Genomic DNA, 20031 nt, shown 5'->3' with positions numbered 1-20031 from the left:
TGTTTATCCCAATAAAGAGAAGACTAAGCAGGGAACAATATTTTCAATGCTCTTTAGGGCTGTTACATAGAAAAGGCAAGAAATTTGTCCTTAGAGGACAGACGTAAGGCTAATGAGGTAGAAGGCATTTAAATCAAAATAAAGAATGTTTTAACAATTAGACCTACCAGTAGAATGCACACCTTCCAAGAAAGTCTGCTCTGATTGGATATGTTGCAGGCAGTCCTAGGGGCTGCACAAGCACTGACTGACTACCTGGGGATGTCATAGAGGGAATTTACAGATCAGATTGACTGGGCCAGATGACCCTAAGATCATCCTCACTCTGATGTTACTCTTTAATTCTATGTAAAATTCTAACTCCTTAATTTCTTTGTACAATTAAATAGACAATTTGCCTTTATTAACTGATGCCCGCAATGAAAGAAAGCTTTTGTCTTTTCACCTGTAAAGATGTTAAGAATAGTACTGAATGCTTTTGGAGAAAAGGAATTATACATATATTCCTGTATCAATTTATTCTCATGTTTTTTACTTGGAATAACAATAGCTTGCAGAATTTGAAAGCTACATTGCCCCCTGTATGAAGGAGAAAGGTCTATTTTGCATTCATATCATTTGGGCATTATTGTTGCTCAAAATACCCTAGCTAAATAAAGCTAACTAGCCTCATGACGTTAAAATGCATTAATTTTATGCAGCTATGTCCAAAAGTTAATATTCATTCATTCATTCAAGCATTTATTCAACAAACAACCTCTTCTGTATTTCATTCACACTCTTCAGTGCTAGAAACATATATATTTTTTAATTCCTTGCCTTTGAAGATCTCCTAGTCAAATATGGAAGCTGTGCCTATATTTCAGTTTCTATGGGCTACATGCCTAACCCCTCCAAAACTTAGTGGCTGAAAAGAATGACTTATGAAAAGAAGAATCAGATTGGTGGGTCAGGAATTTGATAGCATCTCAACTAAGCAATTCTGGTTGGGGTCCCTCATGAGATTTCTGGGTCTGAGATCTCTCAAAGACTTCACCTACATGTCTGGTGCCTGGGCTGGGAATACATGAACAGCTGTTCTGGAACAACTGGGATTCTTCAGGCATCTCCCTCAATCTGCCTGCAGTCTCTCCAGCTTGGCACCTTCATGATAGCCCAACTCTAACGTGGCAACTCAAGTCTTCAAAGATATGTGTCTCAAGAGAAAACCATATCACATTTTATGAATGGCATCCAGGAGTCATATAGCATCACTTCTACCAACATTCCATTGTCCAGGCAATTACGAATGTCCTCCCAGACCCTCACCTCTTCCAGGTGGACTGTCAGGATCACATTGGAAGAAGACTGTGTGGGATGAGATATGTGTTGGTGTCGTCAGCTTTGGAAAGTGCACTTTGTCATAGCATTTCCCATAGCGTACCAACACGATACACGGGGTCCTTGCTATAATGAATATATGAACAGTGCTGTGAAAGAACAGAAGGCTGGGGAAATGCTTAATAAAAGAGGTAACACTCACATGTCCTAAAAGTTGAGCCATCTAACTTGTTAAGAAAAATTTCCAAGGCAGAGACAAGAGTAGATGTAAAAGCATGCAAGAACAAGCAGCGGGAAGTCTTAAAAAGTTTGGGTTGACAGGAGTGAAGAGTGCATTGGGGGAATGGTGGGAGTGGTGCCTGGAAAGGGGAGGTAAGACAATATCCTGAAGGGCCTTGAGTGTCAAGTTAAAAAGTTTAGCACTGGGGAGCAGTCCCTGGCTTTAGAGCACCGGCATAGAGAATGAGCCTCTTGTGTAATCTCTTCCATCTACATTCTCTCCTGCCTTTGATAGTAAACATATCGTCTCTGTGAAAGTTTGCTTCCTAGCTGAAACTGAACGCAGACTCTAAACCATCAAATCACTTTAGATTTTTTTTTCCCCCACCGCAAACAACTCTAGGATGGCATGCATTTGAACAAACCGAGTGATTTCGCTCTTGTAATTTTCAGAGCTTTTGGCTAGATGCTGAGTGAGAAATTCATACCTTTTTCAAGGAGCGTGGGTTCTTTTTTCCCAATTCCTCTCATCCATCTGGTTCTCTGGAGGTCTTGGAATCCAGGAAAGTGTTAGTTCACTGTGCTGAAATCCAAAAAAGACTGCTAAACTGTGAAAGAAAATTTGCATTCCAGAGATACCGAAAGAGTTAGTCCGCCACCCTTTTGCAGCAGCAAAGAGAAAACATCTGTATGTTCTGTCCCCTTTGTCTTTCAACAGTTACAGAATGGAAAACCCTGTACTCATCGTCTGTGCCTTTCATACCTACTTAATGTTAACCATGTTTGACACGGTGGGGGTGGAGAGAGGACCAAAACATGGAATTATCTTCTTTCTAGTGTCAGAAACTAGTACAGCCAAGATACAGTTTAAGGGAAACAAATCACTTCACCAGCTTCCCTTTGTGCTCCTCAGAAGGTCACATTCTCGTGAATGGGTTCCAGAGCTGAGTGTTTGACGTACGTGTCAACAGTGCTCGGCTCAGAAGGAAACTACACAGTTGCAGCCATGATATTGGCATGTCGTTACAGTCTTTCTAAGCTGTGGTGCTGTCTTTTGTCTTCCGTCTTCCACTGGCAGAAGTATAATTAGAAGGGCTTGTTTTCCACAGAAGCCAAATCATTGCCAAATCTGTTCCACTGATCTCCAGAGAATGGAAGTTAGCTCATGGCCCTCTGGCTGTTCTCTTTGCCACTCCCAGGAGTTAGAGGCTTAAAGTTTACCCTTTCCTCTGAAAGAAGATCAAGTTTGGTTCAAAAAAGCTTTTCTATCATCCCCAGGAGTACAAGGAGACCTCCCGTGACCCTGGTTGTTTGGCTCAGACCACTTGTACCTTGTCATAATTTAGGAAGTAATTGCAATTCATAAACCCAGGTAGAAAATAAACACGTTGGCAGAGCTGAGTTTCAGGCAACTCTGAAGGGAACCGACACATGAGCAGAATGGTACTGGGAACATTTCTAGTCTCTGCTTGCAGATCTTGATTCTAATGGATGATTCACAATGGATTTGATTCTGATCTGAAATGTGCAGGCAGGCAGTCATTCCTATCTATACACAAAGGTGAAAACATCATTGCTTACTCAGTTTTAGATTTTGCCCCTGGATGGATCAGTTACTTATAGACAAATACTACTAGTAGAAAGAGCATTGTCCTACCTACTATGTGGAGCAATTAACTTCAGATCAGTTATATTAGCAAAATTTGTAGCACTAATTTTTTGGAGAAATATACTCTTGCTGAGATAGAATCAAAGAACACAAGAGTTTGAAGAGAACTTTGTTTAATGTCATTTACTTTTTTCATTCCACAAATACTTGTCAAGTGCCAAATTAAGCACTGTTCCAGAGGCTGTGAATGCAGTAGTGTCTCAAACAGACTGATGGGGAGATAAGTAACAAGCACGTCAGCAAATAATGCACGAAGTGATATCTGATAATGATAATGTCTGTGCAGAAAGTAACAGGGTAATGAGATAGAATGTGGCTCAGGAGAGGAGACAGCTTAAAAAGGCTGGTGATGGAAGGCCATCTGGGATGGTGATGAAATTTTGGGTATGTCTATGGGAGTAGGTGCTATTGGATGACTCTTTGCAGTATTCATTCTCAATCATTCATTCACCTACTTAATAAAATATTTATTGAGTTCCTTTTATGTGCCAAGCATTGTTCAGTAAACTGAGGATGAAGTAGTGAACAAGACCAAGAGCCCTGCCCTATTGAAACTTTTGTTCAGTCTGCAAATCAATCACAGAGCTTCAAAGGACCAAGAGGTCTATTAACTTCAGTCTCTTATTTTATAGGTGAAGGGATTTAGGCCAAGAGAAGCAAATGCCAGTGACCAGCCTTCCCAAGACTAGAGCACGGCCCTTGGCTTAGGGTCATTCCTCTTTGTCACTGTACCATGCAGGGTCTCCAAAAACATCTGTTTCAACAATTATAGTTTCCAATAGTGCTAAGATTAGCATTGTGGCCCAAAGATAAGTCATTTTCCCCATTGGGGCTTCCTGTCCACTCTATATTGAAAATAACATGATTGAGAATTGTCAAAATGGTGCCTCACAGGCACCGGCATCAGGGGCTTAGTTGGGGACCCTGCCAAGTATATCCGCAGCAAACTATATGTTCCATGAGACTTCTCTGTATGCAACTTAAATACGTGCTATGTAACTCCTCCATCACTTATTAGGTGTCCCAGTTATGTAAACTAAAGGAAAATATAATAAGAAAAAAATATATGTTGGAAAGAAAACAACAAAAACAAAAGAAGAAAACCACTACATTTTCCCAAACTTAATATCATAGGATTGTAGGTATCTATGTGTACATCTCATATTGTCTGCTTCTCTAGTAATAAGAGTAATGGAAAGTAGGCTCAGTTGATTAGTCAAAGACTGAAGAACCAAGAGTTAGGGTCAGTCCTCACATGGAACAATAATTTTGCCCAGAGAAAAGAACTTTTTAACAATCTCTTTCCATCTCTTTACATTCTTAAGGAGTGCATGTTACATTTATTATCTCATTTATTTCTCACAACTCTGGGAGGTAGACAGGGCAGAATAATTAGTATCCCATTCTACAGAGGAGACAATTGGCACTCAGATTATGAAATTTTGTTCAAAATGCTGTGAAATTCCAGCTACTCTGAAAAGTGACGGCCTGAGTGGACTGGTCTGAGTGTCTATTAACGACCCCTGTTTACAAGTTACTGGTAGCAGGAATTATGAAAGTGGGACCTGAGGCATCATACCATGAGGCTGAGGAAAGGCTCAGCTCCTCAGAGTTCTTGGCCAAAGGGCCTTCATATTTATAAGTGTGCAACAGCCTTGTTTTGACAGTGGCAAAAACCCAAGTAATGTAGTATAATCAGCCTAATAATTTTTCATTGGTGATGTAAATAATTATGTCAATAACTAATGAGCATTAGCTGTCACATTCTTACTGTTAACAAGGACTAGAACACCAAAGAGAAGTTTTGGTATTCCAAAAAGGATCTATTGTGGGGTTTGGGGAAGATCCCCATATAGAAACCAGGGCATCTCTATCCTGAACTCAGTTCTTTCACTAGTTTACAACATTAGGCAATCGACTTTCCTGAATGCAGTGTCCTTGTATATAAGAGGAGTGAGTTGGACAAGATGATTTTGGTAATTTTTTCAAGTTCAAGCAAACTATATGTTTGTGAAAGCCTGTGGCACAGCAGTTTGCTAAAGATTAATAACTGCATTCAGTGTAATTGCCATTATGTGGAACCAGATGGAAAGATATGGAGAAACTTGTTAATTGGAGGATAGAGTGAAGGAGACAGTTTTGTCTTTGGACTTAGAAGACATGGATTCAAATCCTGACCACATCTGTAGTCCTGTGGCATGTAATGGGGATTAGAATTCTTATCTTCTCCTTACTCTAACAGATTGTTGTGGAGATTAAATGAGGTCCCATTTGTGTACACTTAGTAAACTCTGAAGACTCTCCAGGGCAAGCTGTCAGTTTTTGTTTTGAGAGTATAAAATAATGTAAATTATTTTTAGAAAGAACTGAGAAATGTATGAGTTTGAGGTATGATAATGCTTACTTAGAAGTAAGAACAGCTTTCCCACAAAATTCTCAGAGAAGCAAGGGGGGCAATCTCTTAGGAATCCAGAAGCCCATTTTATATTATGACTTTATTCAGTTGTCCCAGAGTATCATACACTTAAATAATCCATTAAAAGACCAAAGTAGAGCTCTAAAACGTAGGAAAATCCATGATGAAGGAAAAAATTAAAAATGTAGTGCTTGAATATAGTAATTCAATGAAATGATCAAAGAATGCCAAGTTAATTAAATATCTGCCCTACCCCCCTTAGAATTTGTAAGAATTACCCAACACTAACATTTATTATACAGCCAGACCCAGAGTACTTGCTTTCATATATGTGATCTCATTTAGTGTTCACAACAACACACTGTAGACATTTCCAATCTTGTTTAGTAGATGAGGAAACCAAAGGCCAGAGAGGTCAAGAAAATTGCCTAGACTTTCAAACCCAAGTTTCTTGAATCTATCACTAATTCTCTCACTGTATGTGACCGACTCTGCTCTGGTTCCTGGTTAACAAGTCCCAACAGACTGTACCTTGAAGATGTTGTAAAGGCAAATCCATGATCTGACTGGGCTTGGAAGGAAAAGAATTCTATTCTTTTTTTCCCCCTCTCACAATAGTCTCAATGGAGTTGTAATCTTTTCATTTTGCTCCTGGCCTGAAGGTTTGACACGCTCATACAGCCCCCCAACACCATCATATTTCTCAAGGGTTAGGAGACATTCAAGAGAAGTGTTTTGGAAGAACTAGGGTACCACAAAGGCTGCACATTTTAAGGTAAAATAGCACCTCTCTGGGCCCTAAGGTATAGACAAGCTAAATGTCCTTTAATGGGTTTTTTTTTTTTTAATTTAATAAAGCTCAGATCATAATCCCAACCCAAGTGCTTCAGAATAAACAACAGGGCATTATTTATTTAGTGAAGAGTGTCATTTGTGGCTCATGGCAAAATTGAATAAAGTGACCTAATTGTCCTGATCTTTTTATCCTTTCTGTTGGCTTTTTTCCTTGTGGTTTTAGGATATATTCCTTAATTTTAATTCCAGTTTATTTAGTGCAAATATAAACAGAAAATCTTGTGAGAATTTTTTTTCTAAATTCTGTGTTAATAGTCCTACATGTGTTTTGTGTTAATATGACACATAAATGTTCATCTCTGGCAAAGTTGAATTATTCTTCTTCAATGCTGCCCAACACACTGATTTTGTTACAATATTCTTCCTAAGAAATGAATTTTGTTTCAATGTAGGCACATCTGGGACTTAGATAATGAAGACCCTTGTTATAGCATTAATTCCAAAGAGTGTTCTAATGTGTTTTGTTTTCAAGAGCTAATTCAAATCCCATCTAGAATAGGTTCCCAGAATCATATGCCACCATCACATTTCCTGCTCCCTCACCTTCAGAAGTAATTACTTAATTCTCCGTGTTCCCATCACACATTATTCAAGCCTCTATAACAGCAATTTGTTGTGCCCGTTGCCTCTGGTCAGTTATCTCTAGAAGTGTCTACTTCTCTCACCACGCTGGGAACCTCTGAGGCAGGGATGGGGTCTTTGTCTTTTCTCTTGTCCTCTGTACCTACCAAAATGCTGAACACTTGGTTCTAGTCTTTAGACTTTCTGCAATGCTAGTGGGGAGGCAGCTCAGCTCATTAGAAAAGCATATGAAAAGTTCCTTTCAAGGGGGTTTATAAGAACACTAGGGCAATATAGGCCTTGGATGCAAAGGGTTGTGCTCAAAAATGTTAGCAGAAGTGAATAAAAAACAAGAAAGTACTCTTACTGAATTTTCAGTTGTGTGTTTCATAGCTGTCTTCTTTTGTAGGTCATAACATCAAAAGAAAATATATTTTAAGGGTTTGATGCCATCTGATAAATTGACTCAAACATTTTCCTATCTTGAAAAATTAGAATTCTCATCCGTAAAGTAGGAAGTTTAATTTGGATGAGAAAATCATAGTCTTAGAGATGGGATAACTCTAGGCTTACTGTTATTACTTTCAGTCTGCTTGAAACACATGTTACATATAGACGTAGAGACAGATACAGATATAGATAAAGATATAGACGTAGGTGAAGGACACCTGGAAAGTGCAAGAAAACTTTTACTGAGAAATGCTTGCTTCACTGGGAGGCAGAGCTGTTGGGACCTTTTGTAATGCAGGCTCATTAGGAGACTTACCAAGGTAAGATGATGTCTTCATCTACAAAGGAAACCCCAAGGTACTGCCATCATTTGGGAAGCCTTCTTGATTACCAGAATCAAGAATAAGTTTGTCTTCTAAAATTAAGCTAGGTAATATAATTATTTGGCACTGGCATTTCAATGAAGGTTTGCTGAATCATAGCCTTGTTCTCTTTTTACTGTACCATATTCCTATTCCGTGGGGAACACCTACACTTGAGCTGTGCTTCCCAACCCTTTTTACATCATGATTCATGTGGAAACTGATGGCATGCATTCAGCACAGTGGAGTAAGTGGATGAGGCTTCTCCAGGCCCACGGTGACCACCCAGGGGCTATGGAAACCTCTGGCCCCTTCCTGCCCGTCCAAATGTGGTACACCGGGAACCGCTTGAGTCACACTGTGTCTTAGCCTGCCAGTTGAGAAGCTCTGAATTAGAGAATTGTTTTGCATGGTTAAATAGAATAATTTTATTTTATGTAAAGTACTTATCGAGAGTTTATTAATTCATCATCTAACCAATATTTATGGAGCACCTATTTTATGCAAGGACACTGTTAGAGAGATGCTGGGAATCCAACAATGAGTTTTCTGTGGGAGCCAATGAAATTGACAGTAGACAAAGTGTCTTAAGATCTCAACATGTTTTCTCTATTTATATGCGTTTAACTTGCAGGTGGTCAGCGTGAATGGCTTATATTTGCAAATGGAGTGTGTCTACTGAAATATGGAATAGGTATAGTATGATATAGCAGAGAAATTCTCCACTGGATGGAGAATTAGGAAACCTAAATTCTAACTCCACATCTGCCACGAGCTGTTTTCTCTCTCTGTACCTTAGTTTCTTGAATCTGGTAATTGGATTAGAATCATGGTTTTTAAACTGTGCAATGTGGATTCCCCCACAGGCTCCATCCTTTCATGCCCTTCATCCAGAAGTGGTTTGTGGCTCTTTTGGCTGTGCTTCCTTGATGAATTGTTTCCCCAGTAAAAGGATTATGGGAGAGGGAGGCAAGTGAAGGGAGCTGAAAACTCCTGAACTAGAGTAATCTCTAAAGACTTTTTGAAGTCTAATACTTTCTAACTCTCCTATTTTTCTTTCTATTCTTATCCCAACAAGACCAAAACTGCATCTAAAACATAAGATGTCACTCTTATCTTTCCAAGAGTCTTTCCTGTTTCAATATTGCTTTTGTACCTAAAAAAGAAAACAATGAAGACTGAAGATAAGATCACATTTTAATTTTATGAAATGAAAATTTTAACATTTCTAAATGGCAACACTTTATAGTTCCCTGAATCTGCAAATACTTATGTCTCTTGATTTAAAATACTCAACCTTAAACACGTATATACCTATGCAATATATAAATTTTAGAAATACTATGTTCTTTCTCATCTAACTAGTAGTTAAAACTTATGTTACCTAGATGCTTCATTTATATTCAGATGATTCTTCCAGCTCTTCTGCCTGTGAATTAGAGAAGTTATTTATACAATATCCAAGGATAGAAAGGATACAACCAGATTGTATCTCTAATTTAAAAACAGGTACATTTGGAAGTTTTGTGTACAAGATTTGTTTGTGCTTTTATTTTTATTTTCACTTAACTTTTTGGTTTTAATCACAATTGTATTGCCATCATTTCAGAAAAGTTTATGAGCTGTGTCTTTTAGCAAGTGACTAATTTCATGTTTTTCCTGCCACTCTATCTTCCTTTAACCATACTTTCATTGGAGTAACTCCTAAAATGTTTTCTAAAAGTCCTAAAAAATCGTCAAACAGTACCTAGAATTTTAAGAAAAGAATAAAATCTAGACTCTTCAATCAGCTTAAGCTATAAGGGGTTTCACAACTGGTTATCGCTTGCCTACTGTGTTTCATGGACTATGTAGGCCCTGGGCAAGGATGGTTACTGTCATGGATGCTGCAGTGCACAGCCCAGATCTCCCTTCAGGACTGAAGCTCTCATTCCTCTAGCTGCCAGGAGTTCCTAGCTGAGTCCCTCTCTGGTAATTACTTTCAACTGAAGGGAACCTCTTCACTCAAGTTCACTCCTCCTTCTTGGGAGCAGCTGGTGTCCATTGACTGGTATGTGCAGGGAGATAAAGGCCCTCTCCCCGAGCTTCAAGGAAGGACCACTCTGCAGGGCCATCCCAACTCCACACTTTGTGGAACCATTAAAAGCTTTTGTTGTAACTGCATCATAGTTCAACTCCTCCCTCTGCCCAGGAACTTTCTGCACTCTCCCACATGTATGGACCTCAAAGACACTCTTCAATAACTTCCTGCATGCAAATCTGTTTCCTAGGAAACTCAACCTATGACTATGGCTCCATGTTGGGAAAGAGGGATGGTCACAGTTTGGTTGTGGAGGTTGACATAAACCATTAAATCAAGTACTTTCTAGTTAGTGTCATAGGAGAAGCATCATACAATCTTACGAGAGTGGAAGAAATTACTAATTTTGTTTGGAGTATAGCAGAGGAAAAATTAGGAAAGACTTTGCAGAAGAGGTGAACATTTAGCTTAACTTTGAAGAGTGAGTAGATATTTTCTAAGCAGAAAAGGATGTGAGTAGTCTGGCCTTGTAAAAGAACATAGTTTGTCAAAGATGTGGCAGAGAGCTCAGTGTGGCAGGGTGAGAGCAGTAGAGATGGACGAAAACGAGGTTACAAAGCACACTACTGGTTTTGAAAGTTCTTCTGCTGGAGTGTGCTCTTCCCTCCTCCTGCCTCCCCATCTATCAAACAGGGCACCCCTACTCCACGTACAAGATGTAATTTGAGTAGAGTAGATATACTTAGAGACATCCTTCTTCCACTTATTTGCTTTAAAACTTATTTCTCTTTTTTGTTTTCTTATAAACTATTTTATTTATTAACCATTTCATTTTAACCTACTTTAAAAAAAGCTTCATGTTTATCTGAAGAGTGCATCTTTTCATCTAGCTTGAAAATAAGCTGTAAGAAGACACAAAGATCATCTCTGGTGCTTGAAATTCCACCATTAGCAATTTCTGGAATTGCAAGTGAGAAGACATTGTAAAGGTTCTGTAGTCCAGGTTTCTGGCACACGAACCCTCCTTTCAAGGCTCAGAAGAGGGGTTACCCAGTTGTTTTTAATATAGCTCTAGTAGTGGAAACATTGGCCTTTTCCTACTGTTGTTTACACTGATATATCACAGAGTAATAAAATTGCAGAGTTGAAATTTATCGTTATTGTACAAATGAGAAAACTGAGGTCTACACAGAAGAAATTACTTACTCAGAGTCATCCAGTGGATGTTGACAAAGCCAGAAGGACAGTTCATATTCTTCCTCTACCAACTTTCCCTCTCTATGGTTACATAATAAATTCGTCAGATCCCTCTATGAATTATTGTGAGTCAGGAACCTGGGGTAGTCCCACCTCTGCCCCTAGTGAACTCCATGACTCAGGTCCTCAGCACTGTATCAGTGCTCCAGGTCCATTTTCTCACCTGTGAAATCAGAGACCTGGACTAGAGAAAATCCCAGGGCCTTCCTTCCTGACATTGTAAGTCTGTCTTTTTTCTAAGAGAAGATATGTCTAAGGGTCCTAGTGGTCCAACTGGAAACTGAAAGGAGAAGAGTACAGTAAAGGGAGCTGGCTAGAGAAGGTTAATATATCTTCCTCCACCATTTGCTAGCCTAAGCTTCCAGTCAGCTGCATTCTTGGAAACTTTATTTTCTGTTTTGGGGGCATTTTACAATAGACTCACTTTAAGCATATTTTACACTATTTTTCCTTTGTAGTGGAAATGTTCAGATTACCTGTCCTTGCATGATGCTTCTGTAGACCATAAAGTCTTTCCTTAGAAACTGACTCAAGCTTATATGTTGCTGCTGCTGGTTTGAGTAAATGGGCTGAATCTTGCAGCCAAGCCTCAATGCAAACAAAAACATTTTCTGGTCAAGCATTTTCTGGTTTGTTCAACTCCATTACAGGGCTGGCTTAAAAAAAAAAAAAAGTAAAACCCACAGAGAAGCAAAACACAAGCCCTGAGAAGACAGTTTCCAGCCACATTAGCTCAGATCACCAGGGTAGAAAAGAAGCAGGGCCCTCATTGTCCAGACCATCGTCATCACCAGACTCTCATCTTATGTTCTTCTGCTATTTTAATTTCACCACTTCAAAATGGGGGAAAAAAATAGGTTAATAGTTTCCATGAGTTTAGACTGTGACCAGAGGCGTACTAAGCAATTTCAGAACCGCCGGCAACCGCAGCTTTGGGGAGCGCACGATGATGGATTTACCAATTCATCTTGGGATAGGTTCCAGAGGCAGGGTTGTTGGGCCAGCAGTGTGCTGCCAGGGTAGGATGTAAACAATATTCTTTCATTCATTCTTTTTGCACACATTCATCCTGGGCTTATTTTTATTCCAGGTGGTATGTCAGATATAGTATGGGACAGAGAAATACATTCTTAAGACATAGTCCCTGCCCTTAAAGAAAGTACAGTCTAGTAGAGGAAATAGACTTATGCACAAATAATGTTAGAGAGAAAGAAACAATTTATTCCAACTGAGGGCATCGAGGAATGCTTCACTGTAGAGTTGCCTTCTGACCTCTACCTTGAAAGGTCAGAATGGCAAATTGCAATTCATTCCAGGCATTGGCCAATGCACAGAAGTATGGAAGTTTCTCATAGCTTTGAACAAGAGTAAGCAGTCCAAGTCTTTAGGGGAATCTGAGCCTAGAGAGGGAGGTTGAATGATGTCAGGTAAGGAACTAGCTCATTCACATTGTGGAGCCATATAAGTTTTTGATAGCAGGAAAGTTATTTGGTCACATCTGTGTTTTGGGAAGGAAACTGGAAGTCACTTTGGGGATGGGGAAGTATGACAGAAGAAGAGAGATGCAAATAAGGAAGCCCGTCAGAAGCCATTGCTGTAGTTAAGACATCAGCACACTAGTTAACTATCCACAGGCACTTCTTGCCTCATAGCCATTTAAAGGTTCTTATGGTAAGAGGGCAATTACTCCTTAATTTCCACATCCCTTCCAGTTTGCATCTTTCTAATCAGATCCCCACCCCAGGTTTATTCTAGATTGTGAACTCAGTGAGTCAGCCCAGACATCTCGGTTGGAATATAGCATATTACATGTTAATCAAGGTTGTTTGGTAAGACAGCATGGGACTCTAGGAAAGGATGGAAAGTTAACAGCTGATTTTATCAATCTTCCTGAGTCCTGACTCCATAAATGATATCCCTTTCAAGGGGGGGTATGTATTTTTAAAGCTCAGCATATTTTTAATGCCAGATAAATTAACTTTTTTAATTCACTTCTTAAAACTAGAGCCTCTCTAGGTTCAACATTTCCATAAATATTTTACAACACTAAACTTGGAGATGATGTTTGAATCAGGCTTTAAATGATCAAAAGCCTTACTCATTATGCTGAGTTCTGATTGGGTTCTGCAGCTGGCATGCTCTGCGAGTGTCTGTCATCAGACAGACCACGCTCTAAGATGTTAGAGTCCGAGGTGATCCCACCAGGTCTTTGATGATGAAGCAAGTTTTAGAAGTAGTAGTGAAGTGTTCTTCAAGTGGAAATCCTGAGTTGTATATTTCAGGAGTCATCAAACCCCAGCCACGGGCCAAATCCAGCCCACTACCTGCTTTGTAAATAAAGTTTTATTAGAACACAACCATGCTTATTTGCTTATGTACTGTCTACAGCTCCCTATACACTACAATGGCAAAATTGAACTGTTGCAAGAAAGCCAGAACTATTTCCTGTATAGGCCTTTACACAAAAGTTTGCCATCGTCCCTGCTATAGTAGAAAGGAACAAGGATAGAAGCCAGAATTTATGTGCTCTAAATTCTGGATTTGTTGCTTACCTGAGTGACCTTAAAAAAGCCTCTTGATCCATCTAATTGTGTTTCTTTCTCTCTACAATAAAGATGTAGACTCTGCCTTCCTCCAAGTACTGTGAGAAGCACATGAGCCAATGTGTTCTGTAAAAGTGCTTGTCATGCTGTAAGTTCCTACATAAATGGAACTCCTCAAGTTCCAGCCTAACACTGGCCTTTTTCTTTCCCTCCATAGAATACCCTGGAGCAGTGCAGCGTATGCTCCAAGCCTATCATGGAGCGGATTCTCCGAGCCACTGGGAAGGCCTATCATCCTCACTGCTTTACTTGCGTCATGTGCCACCGCAGCCTGGATGGGATCCCGTTCACCGTGGATGCTGGCGGCCTCATCCACTGCATTGAAGACTTCCACAAGTAGGCAGTCTACTCTCCCTCCCCAGTCTGCCGGCCCTCTTGGAGTCTTTGCTTACTGCCTGGCCTCTGGGCCACACGTTCTTCTCTCTCAGAGCTATAGAATCTCAGGATTTGGTGGGACCTTAAAAAGAGCTTATTTATCCCCTCATCAGACACAGGAATTGATATCTGGTAATCCATGTGGTCCTCCATCCTAGCCTCTGCTTCAAGGCTTCCCTGAGATTTGTCCCTCGCATCTTTGTGTGGCTCTAATTTTGACAAAGTTGACTCAGCTGTGAAGTATGTGTATTGGAAAGAGACAGGATCCTAGGGAGCCCTCCCTGGCCTAAACACGAACAAGATTTGTGACATTGGACAAATTGCTCAATTTCTTTGAGCTCTTCAGTGTAGTCAGTAGACCAGACCCTGTCTTAAAACTCCCAGCTTTGACAGCCCAGAATTCTCTCTATAGCTGACCTCTACATCCCTGTCACTCTACAAATAGGAGATTATGGGGAGATGGACACAGAGAACAATTCAGTTCCTGTTACTGATGGAAGCCTCTCACAGTTAGAGGCAGTTTCATGCCATTATTGACATATTCACACCCTCCCATTACTTCTTCCAGCACCCAGGTCTTCTCTTCCTCAGGATATTTGCTAATAAAATTAATTAATGCGGCATCATGCAGTGTTTTGAGGAGGATTAGAAAGTAGAGCCTCAAGGTTAAGACCACTTACTCGTGGACCTGGAAAAATATGTCCATACTTCCTCAATTCTCTCATTTGTAGGTCCCTCTTTCCTCTGTTATAGCAGGAGTTTTCATGAAAATTCTATAGTTTTGTGCTTTGTTTATTTTTATTTGGCCAGTTTGTTAGTTGGTAGATTGGTAGATCCCATTTGTTACATATTTTTAAGAACTGTGTGAAAGCCATGGGTGTGATTTGTAAATGGTAGACACAAACGTTTTCTGCCTTGTTTCGGCTGGGCAGTGTCTTTGAGGACAGTCTGAGGCTCTCAAAGGGCTGAAGTTCACATGGCTCACCAGTTTGGGTATCCATTCTACAGCCTCCAGATGTTCAGTCTTGTGGGTTAATTTTCACCGCTCTGTTGATTGTCAACAAGCAGGAGGTACTTGCCACAAGCAGTCTGGGGACCTGAGACTCAATATTTTAAAAATGAATTTCCTGACCACTTTCCTAGTAGCAAAGAAAATGAAAACCTCACCAAAAGACATGAGGCTGAATGAATTAAAAAACCCCAGAGGCAGAAATTCTCGACCTGAATTAGACAAGGAAGGGCTCACTTTGAAAGGGCAGTCACAGCATAAATTGTACTTCACGTTATTGATATTTTTAGCTTGTAATTACACATGAAAAAAAACCTGCATCTATTTAAGGAAAGTGAAAAAATACCAATGGGGAGTGTGTTTCTGTCACTGCTTCTCTCCTTTCTTACACTTACCCTAACCCAAGAGAGGCTGATAGATAGAATCAGAGCACACATGTTTCTGTTGCTAGAAAAGACTGATGATATATTACACCCCTCAATTAAAACAGGAAATCAATTCTGACAAATGTAAGTTTATATCTATGCCATTTATCTTTCATTTCTAAGAGTGGGGAGCATAATTAGAGACTTGAGACTGGTGACATAAGTGTGTGGGTCTGAACGCTTCAGGAAAGCAGACTTGAGCAACTAAAAAGGAAAAATCATTTCCAATCCCCAGTTCCCTCCCAATAATTCAATGGCATGTTAAAACAAATTATTTTTTAAAAAATAATGTTGTCTGCATGACTGGCAAGGAGAAGCTTTTTGATCTTTTCCTCATTTCCCAAAGGAAAATATGAGAAAATTTTACAGAACTATGTTTCAGAACAAGGAAGGTACTAGAACACAGTTAGCTAGAAATCCAACCCAAGGCAGGCATTGCAAGGCTAAGGAGAGGGTAGACAGGGGGATACAGGCTCCCTCTGCTGAAAATTTTGGGGGACCTTGTTCTTGGTCATTCTGCCTAGGTCTCCCTTTGTGAGCTTTTAGGAAACGTGCTTCAATTCAGTTCAACCATATCTACAAAGAGCTTTCTGTGTGCCAATTACTGTGCTAAGTGCTAAAGAAGAGGGACACAAGGAGAGAACTTGCGTAGGTAGAAATTGCACAGATACAAACACAGAAGCTGCTGTCAGCGAGGAGCTTTCCAGGAGGAGGGGCGAGAATGGGTGCAGAATCTGTGATATCAGGCAGAAAGGGGTTTATAAACGCCATGAGATAAGCACAGGCAAAGGCTTGAGCTGTAGAATCAGAAGAGATTGCTTGGCCCTGGGATCTTGGTAGGCTTCCGGAAGCAGAATTTGAAGAGTGTTTTAAGTGGGAAACAAGGAGATTCCTGGCAGAAGGAACAAAATCTCAGGCAAAAATCAGGGGTGCGGAGTTAGGAAAGGCTTCTCTACATTCAAGGAGGATTTGCTTGATGTAACTAGAGCAGCCTGGGAGTGTAAGTTACAGGAGACCCATGAGAAGGGATTTATCTTGCCTGCTTAGTATCCTATCTTTTAAACCACTGCTTCCCAAATTTTAATGTGCTTGCAAGTCATCTAGGGATCTTTTAAACTGCAGACTCTAATTCAGTGGGTCTGGGGTAGGGCCCAAGATTCTGCATTTCTGACAAGCTCCCAGGTGACCTTGGACTGCACTTTGAGTAACAGGGTTCTGAAGAACTGCTTTTGAGGCCTCGATAGTGGGCCAGCCCCCTTCAGTCACCTTCAGTCAGGGTTGGTCCAAGTCCTCCAGCCTATTAGGTAGGAACTTTTTCCCATGTGTCATTTCAGATGACTGCTCAAACTCAGCTCCCTGGCCAACTGACTGTATCTCACCCCAACACACACACACACACACACACACACACACACAAACGCGCACACATGCACTCTTTCCCATTTCACCCAAATGGCCATCTTTCAAGGCCCAACTCAATTACCATCTCCTCTAAGAAGTCTTCTCTGATCTTAGCCCCTCTCTCTCCCCATGTTTGAATTTATATCTCCTCTATATTTTATTGAGTTCTGTAAATTGGCTATAGGCAGCTCTTAGCATAGACGGTCTGACTAGTAATGAAGAATACACACGCACGCATGCACACAGACACACACACATAAAATTTTAGAGTAACCACCTTAAATCATTTTTGCAATACTATAGGCTATGTATATATAAATTAATAGAACACATGCAAAAATATGTAGAACTCCCACCAGTCTGACTGCTGGAAGCCTAGTTTATTTCTGTTATTTCCAGTGCCAGGACAGTGGGCTCAGAAAAGCAGGCTTATTTAACTGACCCTTTCATTATGTTGAGCCTTTATTCCACTATCTGTGCTTTCTTACAGGGATACTACACTCATCTGTTTATTTGTTTAATCAACATCCATTTTTTGATTGCCAGAAATGTGCCAGGACACAAGATGATGAAGACCATCCTTCTCTGAGCCTTGGCTCCCATTACTATAAAGTAGAAATGATGAAAATATTTCTTCATAATGTTGCTGTCGGTAAAAAATAAGGTCAAGTGTACAGAGTGCTTAACAAGGCTTGGCACATAATAAGCACACAATAAATGGTGGCTATTTTAACTATCAAAGGTGTTTTTATCAAATTTATTTTTATTATTATTATTGTCTGCTTAGTGAGCTGAGCCTTGAAATAGACCACCTGGGATTTCAAACAATCCTCGAAATGCCGGCCAAAGAACACTGCAGGGACGGCGGAAACCACTTCCTGTCTCTTTAATTTGCTTTTTCCCATCATAGAAATGAGGCCAATTGGTAGGGAGGAGACATTACTCAGCAAAAATACAGTTTATGCCTTTCCAAAGAGGAAGGACCTTGAGATTGAACATGAGGACCCAAGTAACATCTTTTTATAGAGAAACATGGCAGATACTTCGTTTCAATCAACGAAGCCTGAATTTCTACTCTCTGCACCAGTCACAGTAGTTGTTTCTGGAGACTCAGATAGAAAAAGGGCAAATCCTTCCTTTGGAAGCTCACAGTTTAGTGATCCCCCAAAATATGCAAATAATTACTACTAAAATAGGCAAATTCAATGAAAGTTATTTATCCTAGAGGAGTAAATGATCCTACCTGGGGAAATTGGGGAAGGCTCACAGATACAGTGATAGGCAAGACACACTCCTGACCTCACAGAGTGTGTAGTCCCAAAGGGTTTGGGGAAAGGATATTTTGCAGTTGATTCCAGAAGCCTGCTTGTTTCACTACTGATGACCCAGATTCAAAAATAATCAGGTAGTCCAAAGCAAGTTTTTTGCCGCTGAGTATAAATTTCTTGCATAAAATACCAATTATGACAACTCTGATTACTGCTGCGTTGTACCATGATCCTTTTAATTTTTCTTTCATAGCAATCAATTGATCTGCTGCTTAATTCATATTTATTTAGATTGCAGCCATACAGATGCCTTTTGGGTGCTGCCAGGAAATTAATATGTACATATAGAGTATAATGTATGTAAAAATGCTTTGACAACCATAAAGTGCTCTGCAAAGTATTAGATTACGATCGTTATTTCTTTTTAAGTCTTACTACAAATAGATAAATTTTAACGTCATTAATCTTAAAATCATAGCTGTGAAAAAACTAAGTTGCACAGTCTGTTTTTCTTATTAATCTTTTCAGTTCTGATCCATGTCCATTTCAAATCATGTGTCATTTCACACCTTCACATATGCCACCCCTAATTTCCAAAAGATACAGATGGATGCATGGCCTGTATTTGTAGCCTGTTAATCCTTTATGAGAAAGAAATGTTAGAGTCATTGGTCATATTAAGGAATATTAAGAGATTAGGAAATAAAATTCCTCACCAACAGTTAACCTCAAAAACATAAGTATATATGTATGTATATGTATGCATATATGTATTCATATACACATACCCTTTGGGAGTGCTAAAACCCTTCAAAAAGTAAAGAACTTGAGACCTTTTTAACTTTTTCTTTACACAACCAAAATGTAAGAAGTGCAGACTTGATTACGTAAATTTGGTATAAAGAGTATTTAAACGTGCTAGCCTCTGCCGTTTTGAAAAGATATGTTTTTAAGGTTTCCTGTGTTAATTCCTAGAATTCAAGACACATTTCAAAGAAAGAGGCTCCAATAAGTGGGAATGAGGCAAAGTTACCAACATCAGAATATTTGGGTAGGGCCTGGGGAGCATATACGAAAGTCTGGAAGCTAAAGTCAGAAACAAGTAGGGGCCACTAGGACCTTGTTTTCCCCTGTGGCTAGCCTGCCCAAGCCCAGGGTTTGTGTTTGCAATCTATCCCCAGGTGAATTTCATGCCACATACCGAGTGGCCAGTAGCTCCTAGATGCTCTTCGTGCATAAACAGTTCACACACTCACCCCCCCCACCTCAACACATATCACAATATTTATAATCTAGAAGGACCTCAACAGTCACCTAGTCTAAATTCCTTCTTTTACAATTGAGGAAGCAGACCCAGAGAAGGAAAGTGACTTGCTCAAGTTCACAAGAGATGACAGACCAGATGTCCTGACATCTTTTCTTTCTACCTCTGAGTCTCACCTGTTTGACAGTGTCTGTGCTCAGTATATAACCAGAACTCTCTCTCCCTTTTCAGGAAATTTGCCCCCCGATGTTCTGTGTGCAAGGAGCCTATCATGCCAGCCCCAGGCCAGGAGGAGACTGTCCGGATTGTGGCTCTGGATCGTGATTTCCATGTTCACTGCTACCGGTGTGAGGTCTGTGGTCAGCACCCCTACACCCTGCCAGTGCATGGCAGGCCCATTAGATCCATAAATATAGCAACTATATTAAATCTGGGAAAGCCCGTAGTGCCTGTGTTCACAGGACCTGGGTTTTGGATCTGACACAAGTGTTTAATGCAAGTGATGTTGGATAAGTCACTTTACCTCTTTCAGTCTCAATTTCCCCACCAGCAAAAAT

The 20031-nt window shown here is 40.1% G+C and overlaps 1 protein-coding gene and 1 long non-coding RNA gene across 22 annotated transcripts in view; one reads left to right on the top strand and one right to left on the bottom strand.

Annotated features, from left to right (window-relative positions):
* The window catches only part of LOC123286024 (uncharacterized), a 38032-nt gene extending 35059 nt beyond the window's left edge, over positions 1 to 2973 (bottom strand). The window contains exon 1 of the long non-coding RNA XR_011503241.1: positions 2028 to 2973. This is a non-coding gene — a long non-coding RNA (uncharacterized lncRNA). The remainder of the gene's footprint in view (positions 1 to 2027) is intronic.
* The window catches only part of LPP (LIM domain containing preferred translocation partner in lipoma), a 655109-nt gene that overhangs the window by 617326 nt on the left and 17752 nt on the right, over positions 1 to 20031 (top strand). For all 21 annotated transcript variants that reach the window (XM_070509219.1, XM_070509220.1, XM_044771277.2 and 18 more), the window contains 2 exons: positions 13890 to 14068; positions 19706 to 19826. In XM_070509219.1, coding sequence (XP_070365320.1) covers positions 13890 to 14068; positions 19706 to 19826 — 300 coding nt within the window. The remainder of the gene's footprint in view (positions 1 to 13889; positions 14069 to 19705; positions 19827 to 20031) is intronic.

Source organism: Equus asinus, chromosome 5, assembly GCF_041296235.1.
Source record: "Equus asinus isolate D_3611 breed Donkey chromosome 5, EquAss-T2T_v2, whole genome shotgun sequence".
Taxonomy (NCBI): Eukaryota; Metazoa; Chordata; class Mammalia; order Perissodactyla; family Equidae; genus Equus; species Equus asinus.
This window is presented reverse-complemented; position numbering and strand designations above follow the sequence as displayed.